Source organism: Gambusia affinis, linkage group LG15 (assembly GCF_019740435.1).
Source record: "Gambusia affinis linkage group LG15, SWU_Gaff_1.0, whole genome shotgun sequence".
Classification (NCBI taxonomy): Eukaryota; Metazoa; Chordata; class Actinopteri; order Cyprinodontiformes; family Poeciliidae; genus Gambusia; species Gambusia affinis.
Genome location: NC_057882.1, coordinates 11,884,480 through 11,899,001, shown reverse-complemented (window position 1 = coordinate 11,899,001; position 14,522 = coordinate 11,884,480). Strand labels below are relative to the sequence as shown.

The window sequence follows — 14,522 nt, the reverse complement described above, 5'->3', positions numbered from 1 at the left end:
GGTTTAGTCTTTGTAAGTTTCAGCAAAGGTCACAATTAATTCAACAATGATGGACAATAATGTTAAAGTGACTTGAAAACACCTGTTATATTTAGCCAGAGTGGTATTTCTTTGTATGTTATCAAAGTTGCCTATTTTAATGCTTTTGCGCTGCATCTTCCAACAATAATTTCTTTTTCTTGCTTTAACACCTCTTGCTTCATTTGATAGCCACCAAGCTCTTCTCTTCTTTTTTGTCTATTATGTTTCATACAAAAAACCGGATATCTAACCGTAATTCCACAAACGCAACACACAAGATTTAATACAAAATCAAATTTATTTTAGGGTAAAAAAAGACATGAAATCAGTTAGAATATAAGCTGAAACGCTGATGATTTCACAGACTGATCAGCTTTCACTGAGCATTAAGATATTTACAAAGTCTGGCCATGTTTGCTCTCATCACTCAAGAGTTCACATAATTCTCTTCACATCGCTCCGAAGTCGACCCCTTTAGGTTCGGGCGAGAAAAACCCGAAGATGAGAAGACTCTTCTATACCAAAACACGTCAGTGTGGGGACTGGGTGCTTGCTGCAGGGGAATCGGAGCGCTCCAGCTTGATCCCTCCGTCGACTTGAGTCGAAGAAATGGAGGATGGAAGCACAGAGCTCTTGGTCTCTAGGGAGGAGGCAGACGAGGGAAGAGATACGACTATGTACTTCTGCATTGGCCGGGAAGCCGTGAGTCCAGAACCGCTGCCGGGCTCCAGTTTTACCAAGGGCTGCAGTGTGGAAGTCGCACTGGGAACAGTGCTGGTTACTGGTGAGGCTGACTGGGAGGAGCTAAGGGTGATGACCTATAGGAAAAGCCAAAAGAAAAGTTTACTGCCGTATAGTGGTAATTGATTTAAAAAAAAAAAACAAGGAGTGCAACTTAAGTTATTTAGTAAAAGTTTTGTTGGAGCATTTATGTCAGGCTTCCAGCACATTTTTTTATTTTAAAGTTTCAGTTTCCCAAAGTGCCGATTCAAAGGTTCTGTCAATTTTTGGTCCAAATTTAAACAAAAAATAGACTTTTGACAAACATGGAAAAACCACAAACTGTAAAGAAAAGAAATGGATAGACAGACAGATGAATGGACAAATGGACGGATGTCTGAAAAGATCGGTGGCCAGATCGAAAACTACAAAGACGGAGGGTTGACGGACAGACGGAGGAATGACGGATCAGCTGAGGCAGCGATTAATGATTAGAGAAATCTTTTTTTACACAATGACACCAGGAAAAAAAAAGGAAAAACTTTAAATCAGATTCTGCGTTTAGGAAAAATTCCCTTGGACAGAGTTCCTGATTATTGGTACTCTCCCTAAACTAAAACTGAAAAATGATTACCTGCTGGGTTGAGGCAGCTCCCGCACTGGTTCCCATCACGATGTACTTTGTCGCCGGTGGCGACGGCTGAGACGGAGTACCGGGTCTTGGAGACATGAGGGTGAGGGAGCTCGGGACCTTAATGATGCTGGGAGTGCGAGGCCCGCCTGAACCACTCAACCCACTTTGTGAGACTGAAAGCGTGGAACGAGGCTGCAAGAACATTTCATCACATACGAATAAACAGCCTGCTACTCTTGTGACGTCTCATCGTAATGGATTCTGAGTGTAAATCTAAATTAGATTATTGCCACTAGCTTTATTTACTTATGTCCAATCGGTGCGGACATCGATTCACCACCATTTGTGTTTTTCTGACCTGTGTGATTGTTAAGGTGGTCCGGTTGACTTGCTGGGCTTGCAGCGCTGCTTGAGTTCTGGCCTTCATTACATGAGAACACAGCATGGGCCCGAGGTAGCCGAAGTCCGTCCGGTATTGCTCCACGTTGTCCGGCTGAGGCCGTATTTTGGCGATGACGCTGGCGCAATGTTTCTTTGGAAAAATAAAAAAAACAAAACATCTTGAGCACAACTTTCAAATCAAATGTGTAGACGTCGTGTTATGTTTTCAGCGTATGGAAAGACGTTACGGAACAAACGGAAAAGAAAGACGTTCTGTACCAGAAGGAGGCTCTGAACGTGTTCAGCTCCTATCCTGTCGATGTTGGACACTACAGGCCCGTCCATCACTGCTTTGATGCGAGCGCCTTCTACGGTGAGCCGAGGAAGGATCAGCGTCTTTATCACCTAGGAAAAGCAACAAAAGTCAGTCATGACAGAAGGCAGGGAAAAAATGAGCTCAAGTTTTATTTAGACAGACAAGACGTTAACCTTAAGCGTCTTTTATGCTTATTTAGAACATTCCTTACATCATCATCTTCCTCATCATCTAAATAAAAATCTACAATCTGCACATCTTGAGGACTGAACAAACTGCAATAAGATGAAGAAAAAAAAACAGTAAAATATTTAAACAAAATTCCTGAAAAGGGGATTTTAAAAAGTTTTTTTCAATATTTCAATTCTGTTTTTATACAGTTTGATAAATAAGGAAATTAGATCCTACTTACATCAGCTCCCAGTTCAGCGAGCCCTGCGATGGAGCCGTATCGCGTCGTCCACTGGGTTTTGTCATCCAACAAACTCTGGAGGACGAAAACAAACAAACAAACAAACAAAACATAAATCAGAAAATTGGTTTAACGTGAGAAAAGTTTAGAGCCAAAAAATATATCAATCGTGGTACATCTGGAAAATATGAAGACATCTGAAGAGTCCAACATAGGAGTGTTTGGTTCACCCACCTGTTCAACTGACTGTCATACACCTACTCTTCTTAAAAAGTAGGTCTTTGCAAAAAAACATAAATTCTGAAGTTGAAGCAGAAAAAGTCACCTTGGTGAGAGTTTTGGTAATACGGGACTGGATGTTATTGGTGGTTGTGCTGAACGTTTTACAGCTCTGGGCCATCAGACGAGCCGCAAAGTCTCGCAGAGCCCAGTGGTTGTCGACATCTGGCCGTAAACAGAGCTGCTTACTCACAATGCAGGTGACCACCGCCGGGATCAGCTCATGCAGCTGAAAACAACAACATATCGCTCTGTATCAAAAAAAAAAAAACTATTTCTCTTACGTTATACATGTTATATTTCGTTTGTTTTCTATACTCACGTATTTTTCCAGATACAAAGTGGGGTTGTCCATTAGAGCTTTGACCATCCGCATGAGATAAATCAGCAGAGCCAAGTTGTTTTGCACCACATTTACACGAACCTTTGGAGAGAGAATAAAGTCAGCAAAGATATGCGTTATATCTGATGTAAAATGTTATGGAACGAGAGAGGCAACAATCTCACTGGCAAAATAATAAACAAAAACATGTCAATTTTTCATTTATCAGCAGTGGTTATTGGCTGGCGGTGTCAAATTTGGAAAAACTACAATGCTCTGTTATTTCCTCTACAAACGCATCAAACCACATTTGCTTTGTTAACCTCCAAAAAGTGCATCAGAAAAAAATCCGATACAAGTTACACACATTTGATTTGATGCTTAAATTTGGAGAATCTTGTACTTCCTTATTTTCTGCTGGATTAAAGATTTCCACTTTTATCAAATATCCTAAAGCTTCTTTTCCCTCTATTGTGTCTTGTAATACAAAAAGAAGCAGAACTGATCAAACTCAGAACTGAGAAATGACTTGCTGGCTCATCTCTATTCAGAAAATTAGAAATAGTTGGGAGACATGCTTACTCCTTCAGAAATGAACGTGCTGAATCTTGGGAGCATCTGATAGAGTCCAGGATCGGTAGCAATACTCTGTAATGCTTCCTGTGAGAAGAAAGGAAGAGGCTTAACCACAACAACAGAGGTGTGAAAGAGATGAGTCGGCATTTACAGTAATTAAGTCAATGTATTATAAGCCTGGCGGGCCACCAGGCCTTACTTGTGCCCCCACCAGGCTAATCATTGCTTATTTATTTAAGTCTTTTAAAAATGTTTGCATGGTTTAAGACTTTATAGTTGGTGTTGAGGTATTAATCTTCAATCTTTAAATAACACATAAGCATCAAGTGATGTCAACTTTAAACATTTTTTAACTCAGAAACACAACGGGCCGCTGGATGAATGACTGACCGCTCTAGGACCCAACCTGCGTGCTTAGCAGGTTTTCTGTGGGAAACCTTGAATTAAAATAATAATTTATTGCCCCTGCATACTGAAAAACCGGTAAAACTTACGGCTCGTTTTGCTTCGCAGGAGCCAACACACGCCTCTGTGATTTCCTTGTAGTAGAGTTGCTGCTCTACAGAAAGCTCGTGGGTGCTGCGTGGTTTCAGCCTGATTAGACCCTTCTCCTTTCCTGTGAAAAGGACAAAATCTTTAGATTCAATGGAGATCACGCATTCTTCCTGAGAGCAATCACAAAAAAACAACAGAACAATTTGGTGTAGAAAAGGTGATAAATGTGTGGAATGATAACATAATGTCACCGGCGACAAAGTACATCGTGATGGGCACAAAAATATTATTGAAGAAGTTCCTCCAAAACAAAAGGAGTAATACTGACCTTTGTTATCAGGAGCTGGTGCGTTCTGACCTTTGCCTTGAATTGCACCTTTCTCCTCCTGGCCAGGCTTGACCACTTTGAGCGGTTCTGTTGATTCAGCTTTCTGTTGCTCTTTTGATGCTGAAAAGGAGAGGAACAAAAGTTATACCCAAGTTCTCTTTTAAGACAAAAAAATAAAAAAATAAATCATTATTTCTAGTTTTAAGATACTGAAAATAAATGTTAAACCTGACTAACCTGGCGGTGGGTTTTCTGGAATTGACGGCTGAACTCCTTCGATACTTAACCAGTGTGCTGTTAGGAAACGAAGATCGGTCGTAAACTTATTCATAAGCCACTCAAAACACCCAAAGCAGAGAAAACCAGCCAGTAATCTTGATAATCTGTGTACCTTTGAGAGAAACATCTAAAGGAACTCTTGGAAGAGGTGTGTTTATAATGTCGCTGAGGTCGACCTCCTTTTCCTCGTAGAAATGAAGTTCTCTTCCGCCGCCACTCGCGAAGCGGAAAGGGATAAACTCCTGCGCCTGAAACCCGTACAGGGGCTAACAACACAGAGAGTGAGAAGGAAAATATCAGTAAAACGCACAAATATGAAACAGCAAAAGCGTCCTGCTTCTCTTCTAAAAGACCCCTTACCTCCACGTTTTTTAGTTTCAGGGCATTGTCTATGTCACTGGTGGTTAGTTTGCGTCTCTTCCCGTGATGCATAAACTTGAGAGCGTCCTGCGGAGAAGAAAACGTATCATCACTAAGCTATTTGAGGTTTTAATTTTAGACGCGGAAAAGACGAAAGAACAAAAACAAAAATAGCTTTAATAAATTACCTGTGCAATTTCTTTGATTCTGTAGCTGACCTCTTCACTAAGGGCCACACAGCTCTCCTCCTGTAGCTGCCCCACTCCCACTGACTCGGCCATGGCTTTCATGGACTCTGTGGGCAGGCTGACCGAACATTGCTTCTGCCGACGTTCCTCCGCCATGCCTGGGAAACAATCATCAGCCCATTAATATTAGTGTTTTTTTTCCTATAACATTATGGGCTAATGAATATTTTCCAGTTTATTTTTAAGACGTTGTGTAAACAGCGTATTGCCTTTCACTTTGGTACTGATCCCTATTAGAGTCAACAGGCACTAATGCAGTTTGACTAATCAAACCAAAATGACTAATCAACCTACTGGACATTTTCAGGAGTCAGAGTGAAAATGACCAACAGCCCACAGAGTTGGAAACAGAATTTTTTTTTTTGAAAACATCAAAGCAAGTACAAAATGTTTCCTGACAGGTAAAAATTGATTCATGCTTGGTACAAAACGTTTTTTGGCAGAAGACTTTTTTTTCTTTTTTTTTTGCTGGACCCTAGAAAATGACAAAAGCTACAAAAGTACAGAGGTACAGAATGACCAAGGGGGAAAATAATAACCATAAAATATTATTTCTTCTTAATGTTTGTGAAAAAATGACATACGATTATATACATTACAATAAAAATACGGTAATAACTGACAGGAAACAAACATGAGACAGGAAAAAGTCTCAAGTACAAGTGACAGAGTTGGACAAAAAAACAAAAACAAACTGAAACTACACTGACAGTTTGTCTTGTGCTTTCCAAATGTATGAAACAAGAATAAAAACAAGAATAAAGAGTGATAGGTGCAGAATTACCCTTTAAAAAGCACTACTAGAAACTGTTTCCTTCGCATCAACACACCATTAAAAAGCGCAATGAAACTTTGAGTCAGTAAAGCAGTCTGACAGGAGCAGGTAATTCTGTCCCTTTGCCATTTTGTATATTTGATTTGTTTTTTTGTTATTTTTATCCGAACTGGAGGGTTGTACAGTGATCAAGTGTCAGTTCTTACCCACCAGGAGCAAGTTTTACACCTGCTTTGAGAATTTCACTATCTTTACCTATTGTCTATTGAAAGGAAATGTGGATGTGCAACTCAATATCTACTAGCAGCAAGTATGTAGTTATTATAGTTTGATTAAGGGTATTTATTTCACTAGACTACCAGCCCAAAATGGTTGGAAGAAAGTAAAGTGTATTTTCAGAAAATATTAGAAATTTTTATATAGTATAGATGTAAGGTTTTAGCATCTATATGAATACATTTTCTCCATAATTTATGAACGTACTTCACTACAAAGAACATAAAACCGAAATTCAGCCGCTTAGGTACATGAGAATGTAAAAAGAGAAATGAAACTGAAGTAAGAAAACACAAAATGGCAACGATTAAGGTATTAATAAGTACGAATTGCAGAGACAAACTGATGCAGGATCAATCTAAACAACAATCTGGTTTAATACGTTTCAGTGAATGAGAATATTATTTATGTCAGTAATTGAATTCAAAATGTGAAACTAATATTTATACACTCATATTACACAAAGCACTATATATAAAATATCGATTTCTGTTGATCTAGACAGCTATGACGTCTAGCCGAGAAAAAGCACAAATCACTTACATTTCCTTATGTAATTATCAAATTTTCTGAATTTTGGGGTTTTTCACTTTGTGTAATACATATATGCAAGTTTTAACTGATTAACTGAAATAAACCTTTTGATGATATTGTAATTTATGAAATCCACTTGTTGATTGTGAATTATGAGTGGCAAAATAAAACTGAAAAATAAATACTTATTAAAAATATATCTTTTATTTGTTATATATATTTTTTTACTGAATTATTCGGATTGTGTTTGTACAGTGCAGCTATATAAGCAAATAAGTGCTACACATGCAACCTTGCAGTGTGTCCAAATAAAGAAGATTAAGAAGGCCTTATTCAAAGGACAAAAAATTACATATTTCCTTAAGATATCCGCGCTGTTTCAAAGCTGGATGACACTTGCATTTCAGCAAGGAAGAAATAATATAACACGATTTCACCAGTCGTTTTATTATCAAAGCAACAAAAACTCAATTGCACCTTTAAATGTTATTTAGCAAGAGATAAAATAAGATCAAACTAAAAACAATTTTGCTCTTGGGGGATATATTAAATTTACTAGTATATGTAAACACTACTGCGCTTCATATTGAGCGGGTCAGGCACTCTGACGGAACAAGTAGTAACACACAAGTTCCGCCAAACATAAGCATGCAGGAAAGTCCTTCAATTTTATCACACGAAAACGAATTGTCCTACATTTAGAGCTCATGGCGACTTTTAGATTAACTAATACTTGCGCTTAAAATATGCCTGTTAGCTTCCATGCTAATAGCGTAGCTACCGTTGACATTATTACCTGTGAAGTTTTCCTTTCTCGTTCGAGTTCACTCGGGATTTTAAACAAATAAACGATATCAAAATTTATAAAAATGACAATGGCGCGAAGCTATTTCTTCTCTGGTATTATCCATCACTGGTCGTTAACGGCTGACTTGGTCACAGACTGCAAGCTGGGACATCCGCTCATGAATTAGCGCTATGTTCTATCGCCATTTTGAGTCACGTTCCAGTTCAGAGATCGCGAGATTACAACTGACAGCTACAGTAAGTGGCGTTCTGTTTAAAAGTAAATACGAAAACAGAGATTGCACTTTGAACTGTAAATTGCGCAGAAATATCGAGAAATCAATAATTTTAAGGGTCTACTATTAGAATTTATAAGTTTTACCATGAAAACCCGTGCTAAACCTTTACAGAACAACCCGATCTCCAACCGGAACTATTGTTATTACTACGTTCATAGGGGGAGCGTTATTGTGTAGCTACGGGGGAGAAGGTAAGGAGCGTGGAAGGACATTGCGAGAAACAAACATGTATAGATTTTTATCCCGCGGCGTTTGTACGACACGAAACCACTCACTTTTCGTCTACGAGGGCTGTGTGTTTTCCGCCAAATATGACGTTTCTAGGTGAGTTTACTTTGCCAAAGAAATAACATGAGCGCAATAATCAATGCTCGTAACAAATGACTACAAGTCTTCGCTGTAATGTGATGGTGTCACACAACAGCTTTAGGTTTTACGTAACCTAACATTCATTTTCCATGTTGTAAGTACATTCTGTTAGCTGTTAGCTTGCTTAACCTGTGCGGATGGGGCGGGGCTTATTGATTGCCATATTAGCTAGGCTGTGGTTTCCCTGGTAACTTGCAACATTTCTAAAAGCCGAGTGGTTCGATTGACTTTCCTCAATTTAAATTGAAACATATAAAAAGGCTGCTGTCCAAAATCACAGCCAAACAGACAATGACTCATATCACCAAATTAGTTGTACTGTGATTTTGTGAAATTGCATACTTGCATGGTTCTTTTTAGTATTAAATATTATTTGGCTATCCTTTTACTTTCTGTAATTATAATTTTTGTTTCCCCATCTCACGCAGGGTATTAACTGGAGTTGGAGTAAACCTTTTTAGCACATGTTCAGTCAGATGCTGTGAAAAGAAAGACAATGGTATCCCCTCTAATCTAGATGAGGCAACAAATGTACACACTCAAGCAAAGATTACCCAACCACAGGAGGAGGCAGAAGAGGTGAAGGCAAATAATAGAGGTAGCACTCAACAGCACAGCAATGTTAAAGTTGAACAGGTCTTGTCAAAGTCATCACAAGTAAACACTGATGGAGCTAAAAGTGGGAAGGAGAGTCTTTTGGACCTCCTCGGAGCCATGAAGGTTGAAGTTACCAGTAAAAGAAGGCTCAAAAACCTCAAGACGAATAAAAGTCTTGAATCGGCTGCAGCAGGCATGGAGAGCACATCGAGTATGTTTCAAAAGGCAACAGTGCAAGCTTCAGCACAGAGGTAGGAAACCTTGGAGTTATTTTTAGCACCTTGCAGAAGTATTCATATTCTGTTAACTTTTAAAGTCTTTGTCACATTACAGCCATAACTTTTTATGTATTGTTGTTGGGATTTATGTGAGAGATCAACAAACTATGCTTGTGGAAGCATACCTAACAGGTGTGACCCAAGTTGTATTGTATTTGTCTAGCACATGCAGTCCTAGTAAAATACATTGAAGTAAGGTTGTGTAGCGATAAAATGTGAAAAAGTTATACGCAAATGTTATTATATAACATTTAATTTTGCTTCATTGTTGAGTGTTTTTATTCCAAGTTCACAGGATGATGTAATTACACAGTCCATCTATCCATTACACAGTCATTTCAGTTAACCTGTGGAAACTGACCTGCAGTTCTTGGAAATTTTCTAAGGTTTTTGTTTCCATTTTGTATTTTTAGTGAAGCACTGGATCCTGATCTGGTTTCAGCAGCATCTGCTGCAGCCTCCACCCTTCCTAATCGCAGCGATGCGGAGTCAGAGCTGCTGAAACAGCTGAGGCAGCGCAAACTTCTCACAGAAGCTCAGAAAAAAGGCGATATCAACAATCTTGGGTATGTCACCTGCATATAGATGCATTAATAGATGCGTTTAACAGTAATGTGTTAGTTCATCCTTAACGAGAGCTCGCTCTAAATTCCCCTAAAACAATGTCTGAGTGTGCATCAGCTGAACACACACATGCAGGGTGTTTTCCATCAAGTGCTCGCTGAGCCACAGTTATTTGTATTTCCACCAAAGTAAACTCTGGCTCTGCCAGCCAAAAGCAGTGGCTATCCTTGGAGCGGTGGACAGCACAACCAGAGGAAAGAACAACTTCAGTCAGAAGCTGGGAGGGCGGGTTACAGGGAGCAGCAGCTTCATTTTGTTTTTAATTTGTGTAATGAAAACAAAAACAGTGCATCAACAATAATGAAATGTTTGATAGCATCAGAATAACACTGTCTGACTGCCTCTTGTGTTCCACTAAGTTTATTTTGATTTTCCTCTTCACATTCTTTAAGCCGGTCAGTTATTTTCCAGTGAATCCTTTGACAGTGTTTCCATCTCAGTCTTTTAAAACTGTCAGTCTTTTAATATCAACAGATAGTTTTGATCAATCTTTGCATTTTAAAGAATAGTAGCAGACTTAATTTATTTATATTTACTAAGCACTATGTTGTAATACTTCCTCAGAGTTCTTTTAGCTGACATGAAAGTAGGGAAGACGTCTGGTCGGCAGAATGCTTGGCCTGCTAATCAGATCCGATTTGACGATGATGGACAAGGATACGTACGCGACAGAGGAATTACCAGTGAGCTGGCCAATGTTCGGAAGAGGTAAGCACATTCATAACACTGTCAGTTAACAATAGAAATAAAGTGAACGTGTGTGGTTTTTTTAAAAATTAAATATTATTTCTAGGAGGAATATTTTCCCAGCAAAAAGACTTAACATCTTCTCTCGAACCACTGATGAACGGGAAGATGAATCAGCACTTGGTAATATTAACTTCTTGTATACGTTTGGCTATTTTTATCTCTTACACCATTAGTGCATCTAATATAGAAATTGCATGCAGTAGAACAGCTTAGGTATCCAAATTTGGCTGTTGCCAGACAAGTCAATAAGCTGTCCTGCTGCAACTCGGTGTTATATAAAGAGCTGTGCTATAGTAATAAATTTGTTGTCAAATAAGAAATTAGTTTTTGTTATTTTATGGGACATTGCTCATAACACTGGTGTCTTATCTCCAGCTAAGCCGACCCTGTGGGACATAGATTTTGCCAATGAGTTATCTCTGTTAACCAACCAAATGCCACGTAACGGGTTTGAGGAAATGATCCAGTGGACCAAAGAGGGAAAACTGTGGCAGTACCCGATTAACAATGAAATTGGTGAGTGACAGAATACGTCTTAATTTTATTTTATTTTTTTCATTTCACAACCACAAACTGCATTCAGACCAACATAAAGAAGCGCACAACTTTGAGTTGGAACAAAAATGAGAGCTAATTTTCAAAATGTCTTTCTAATAATAATCTGGGGAAAAATGGTTTCAACTCCCTTTAAACTTTGACGAGGCACCTGTAGCTGGAAATTATGTTCACAACAGAAGCTTTGACTACATCTGTCTCTAGAGGAGTGTTAAGTTTTCACATCCAATTGTAATTTGTGGCTGTAAAGTGGCAAAATCAGAAAAAAGCACTTTTACGAGACCAAACAGATACAATATTGTCTCCTAATCACTATGATGTTGTCATTTCTTTCTATTAGGCCTTGAAGATGAAGCCAGTGTCCCGTTCCATGAGCACGTCTTCTTAGAGAAACACTTAGAGGACGGCTTCCCCCGTCAAGGGCCTGTGCGTCACTTCATGGAGCTGGTTGTGGCTGGTCTGGCTAAAAACCCCTACTTGACCGTTGAGCAGAAGAAGGAGCACATTTCCTGGTTTAGAGACTATTTTCATCAAAAGGAGGAGGTTCTTAATGAAGCTGATGTGTATCTAAACTAAACCCAAGAGGGTTAAAGACGTTTCCCATGTTTGCTGGACATAAACATTCAAAAATGGGACATCATTGTTCTCAACGGGGCTTTACTGCCTTTGTTCATCCTTGGACTTGTGTACATTCACAGGTTCTAAACAAAAAATTACAAGCTTTTCTCTGAAGAGCAGTTAGTGTTGACTCATGCAACATCTTTTGAAATAGCTGCGTACAACTCTTAATTTTTACCTTATTTTTGTTAAATTTGTCATGTCGTGTCCTATTAAAATATGTCATGAAACCACATTGTGTTTTCTTTGTGGGAGGATAGGGGTGGTGGGCTTTCTTTTGGGAAGCTGAGAGTCAGTAATTTATCTCCACCAGCCTTTGTTCAGTCTCCATGGTAACCAGATTTTTCTCTGGCTGATTGGTGGTGGTAGTTTCCATAACATCATGAGATTTTAGCTCTGATCTCCACCAGAATGTACTATTGTGAAAAATAGTGCATTCTATTTAAATATAGAATGTACAATACACCCACAAAGAATTTCAAATATTGAACCGGATTTTTTTTTAGCACATATTTGGAAAATAATAAGATTGTTAATTCAGATAGCTGTAACCATCTATCAAACTGATTTCAGTCTGAGCAAAGTTTTGTCCCACTTCTCTCTTTCAGCTCTGAGATATTTTGAAGGTTCATTTGCAGGTCACCAGACTTTGACTAGGCCCGGTGCTCTTCATTTTGTTCTCAGCTAGTCAATGACTGATTCGATGATGTAATTTTGATCAATGTCGTTTTCCAGGATCCGATCAGTTACCAGTCATTAGAGTTTAATGCTACTTACGAGTTCAACACGTTTAACTTAGTGACACAATTGAAAGACTACAGATTTTGAGATACTGTTTTCAAATCTCTGTCCCTAGTTTTTGATTGTTCAATCCCGGGTACTACTCAGCAATGACTGATATCCTCAATGGAGTTTCAGAGATCTTTTAAAGAAAGAATATGCTGAGGTAAATATTTTTGTATTTTCTAAGTGTCTGAGTTCACACGAACGCCTACAAAAGTGATTACTAATGTTTTTCCAGATCTTCGGTCCAAACCTCAAACCTGTGTGCCCGTACTCTGGGCCTCAGTTTACAGTAAGAACATTATGAGTCCTTGAACCTTGTATTCTTTGTACGGGAAGTGCTTTTTAGAGTTAAACAAGCTCTCAACAATCTCACAGATTCCTTCTGTACTAAAAACACTTTGCTCACTCTATTGTCTGACAAAGTGGTGCATGACAAGTTGATGTTTAAAAGTACCCCATTTCCACTTTTTGTTCACGTTTCCTCAAACGGCGTGAAAGGCATGATAGGATGTTGGCACCAGCGCCTTATTTCTGTTTGTGTGAGCTGTGTGTAATGTAAGAAAAAGGGTTTGCGTTGAAAAGGCTCCGATTGGCCACTAGATGGCGATACTGACTGGTGATGCTGTTTCCTACAAACAAGCTGCCATATTAAAAAAAAACTAAAAAACTTTTCATCTAAGTAAGAAATTACATCCAAGTAAAAAATTTGAGCATTTTTTTTCTATTTTATATGGTTCAATTAGTTTTTGATATCGATATAAGCTGTTATTTTGTTGATATCCTTGAAATGATTGTGAATAAAACTGGGTTACCTCTTCAAAAAGTACAACTGTTGACATTCAACTGAAATGGACAGAAATAATTGAAAGGCTTTTTCATGCATGTTTGTTTGATTTAAGTGCTGTCATATTCGAGGCTAATTCAACACTGAATGGAGATATTACTGGTTCCTTGCAGACTAATGAAACCTTTTGACGTTTTGTGTTGTTCCAGTTGTAGGTTTAGATTTTACCTGCTAGGTAGTGAACGTTTGCCCTGAATTTAGCTCTAGCAGTTTCCCATTAATCCCGACTGACTTCCCTGGCCTTTCAAAGGAAAAATATCCCCATGGCATGATACTGTCCCTACCATGTTTCTCAATGGGGATGGTAGTTTTCTGTTGCACGTAGTATTTTGTATGTTGGCCTAATTTCTCATCTGACCAGAAGTCCTTCTTCCATGTGTTTGAATGTCTCAGCTCTATGATAAGGCTTACATGACTTTTGTTAAACAGCAGACTTCTTTTTGTGATGATAGAGGCCAAATTACACGACAAATGTCTGCTGAGACATGATTTCACTGTGATTGCTGCAGAGCTACAATGGGCATAATGGTTGGTTCTCTTATTAATGGTCTCATAGTTTTTCAAATTTCAGAAGATGGGTTAAAAAATGTTCCATGATATGTTCAAAGGTTTAGATTTTTTTAATAACCCAACTCCACTTTAATCATCTACACATTTGTTTCCCTGACCTGTCTGCTGTGTTCCTGAGTCTCCATGGTGCTGTTTGTTCACTAATGTTCTCTGACGGACATCTGTGACCATTATAAACACCTGGATTAAAACTGAGATTAAGTGATTCTGTTATCAGAATCAGATGAGCTCTGAAGGTTGTACAACCTTATTTAGGGGTATCAGAGTAAAAGGATTGTGAAGAGTCATTTTACAATTATTTCGTGCATTGTGTCAGATTACGTAAATTTATTTTTGTGGCTATAAAGTGACAAAGTAGAAAAAATTTGCAAGGCACAATGATGTGTTTGAAAGGTACTGTAGCTGTACAGCAGTGTATATTTGTCATGTGAGTCTTTTGATTGATTTTTAATGCAGAAATACATGTTTTTTTGTAGAGATAATCGTGTTA

At 38.5% G+C, this 14,522-nt stretch overlaps 2 protein-coding genes across 3 annotated transcripts; one reads left to right on the top strand and one right to left on the bottom strand.

Annotated features, from left to right (window-relative positions):
- Nucleotides 1-300: 300 nt before the first annotated feature.
- Nucleotides 301-7,976, bottom strand: taf6 (TAF6 RNA polymerase II, TATA box binding protein (TBP)-associated factor). Of its 2 annotated transcripts, XM_044140434.1 has the most exons (15): nucleotides 7,753-7,974; nucleotides 5,312-5,469; nucleotides 5,124-5,210; nucleotides 4,876-5,029; nucleotides 4,722-4,778; nucleotides 4,485-4,604; nucleotides 4,156-4,277; nucleotides 3,668-3,745; nucleotides 3,086-3,187; nucleotides 2,810-2,992; nucleotides 2,485-2,559; nucleotides 2,036-2,161; nucleotides 1,734-1,907; nucleotides 1,376-1,567; nucleotides 301-839 (listed from the first exon to the last, which is right to left on the bottom strand). In XM_044140434.1, exons 2-15 carry the CDS (start codon nucleotides 5,465-5,467, stop codon nucleotides 552-554), a joined length of 1,914 nt encoding a protein of 637 aa, XP_043996369.1. In that variant the 5' UTR covers nucleotides 5,468-5,469; nucleotides 7,753-7,974; the 3' UTR covers nucleotides 301-551. The 2 variants fall into 2 exon arrangements, with proteins under 2 accessions (XP_043996369.1, XP_043996368.1); XM_044140433.1 differs by having other exon boundaries at nucleotides 4,156-4,604; nucleotides 7,753-7,976.
- A 52-nt stretch (nucleotides 7,977-8,028) lies between these two features.
- On the top strand, nucleotides 8,029-12,065 carry mrps31 (mitochondrial ribosomal protein S31). The gene is made up of 7 exons (XM_044140435.1): nucleotides 8,029-8,365; nucleotides 8,839-9,258; nucleotides 9,699-9,851; nucleotides 10,474-10,617; nucleotides 10,703-10,779; nucleotides 11,035-11,175; nucleotides 11,555-12,065. The coding sequence occupies exons 1-7, from the start codon at nucleotides 8,268-8,270 to the stop codon at nucleotides 11,788-11,790; spliced, it is 1,269 nt and encodes a 422-aa protein (XP_043996370.1). The 5' UTR covers nucleotides 8,029-8,267; the 3' UTR covers nucleotides 11,791-12,065.
- The last annotated feature ends 2,457 nt before the right edge of the window (nucleotides 12,066-14,522 follow it).

Excerpts from the sequence above, each read along its gene's own strand:
- taf6 (XM_044140433.1), bottom strand. The coding sequence starts at position 5,467 with ATGGCGGAGGAACGTCGGCAGAAGCAATGTTCGGTCAGCCTGCCCACA. Across the intron at positions 2,560-2,809 it reads TTACCAAAACTCTCACCAAG|AGTTTGTTGGATGACAAAAC; the intron begins GTGACTTTTTCT and ends TTCGTCCTCCAG. Across the intron at positions 2,162-2,484 it reads TCGCTGAACTGGGAGCTGAT|GTGATAAAGACGCTGATCCT; the intron begins GTAAGTAGGATC and ends TGCTTTTCCTAG.
- mrps31 (XM_044140435.1), top strand. The coding sequence starts at position 8,268 with ATGTATAGATTTTTATCCCGCGGCGTTTGTACGACACGAAACCACTCA. Across the intron at positions 8,366-8,838 it reads GCCAAATATGACGTTTCTAG|GGTATTAACTGGAGTTGGAG; the intron begins GTGAGTTTACTT and ends CATCTCACGCAG. Across the intron at positions 9,259-9,698 it reads GTGCAAGCTTCAGCACAGAG|TGAAGCACTGGATCCTGATC; the intron begins GTAGGAAACCTT and ends TTGTATTTTTAG.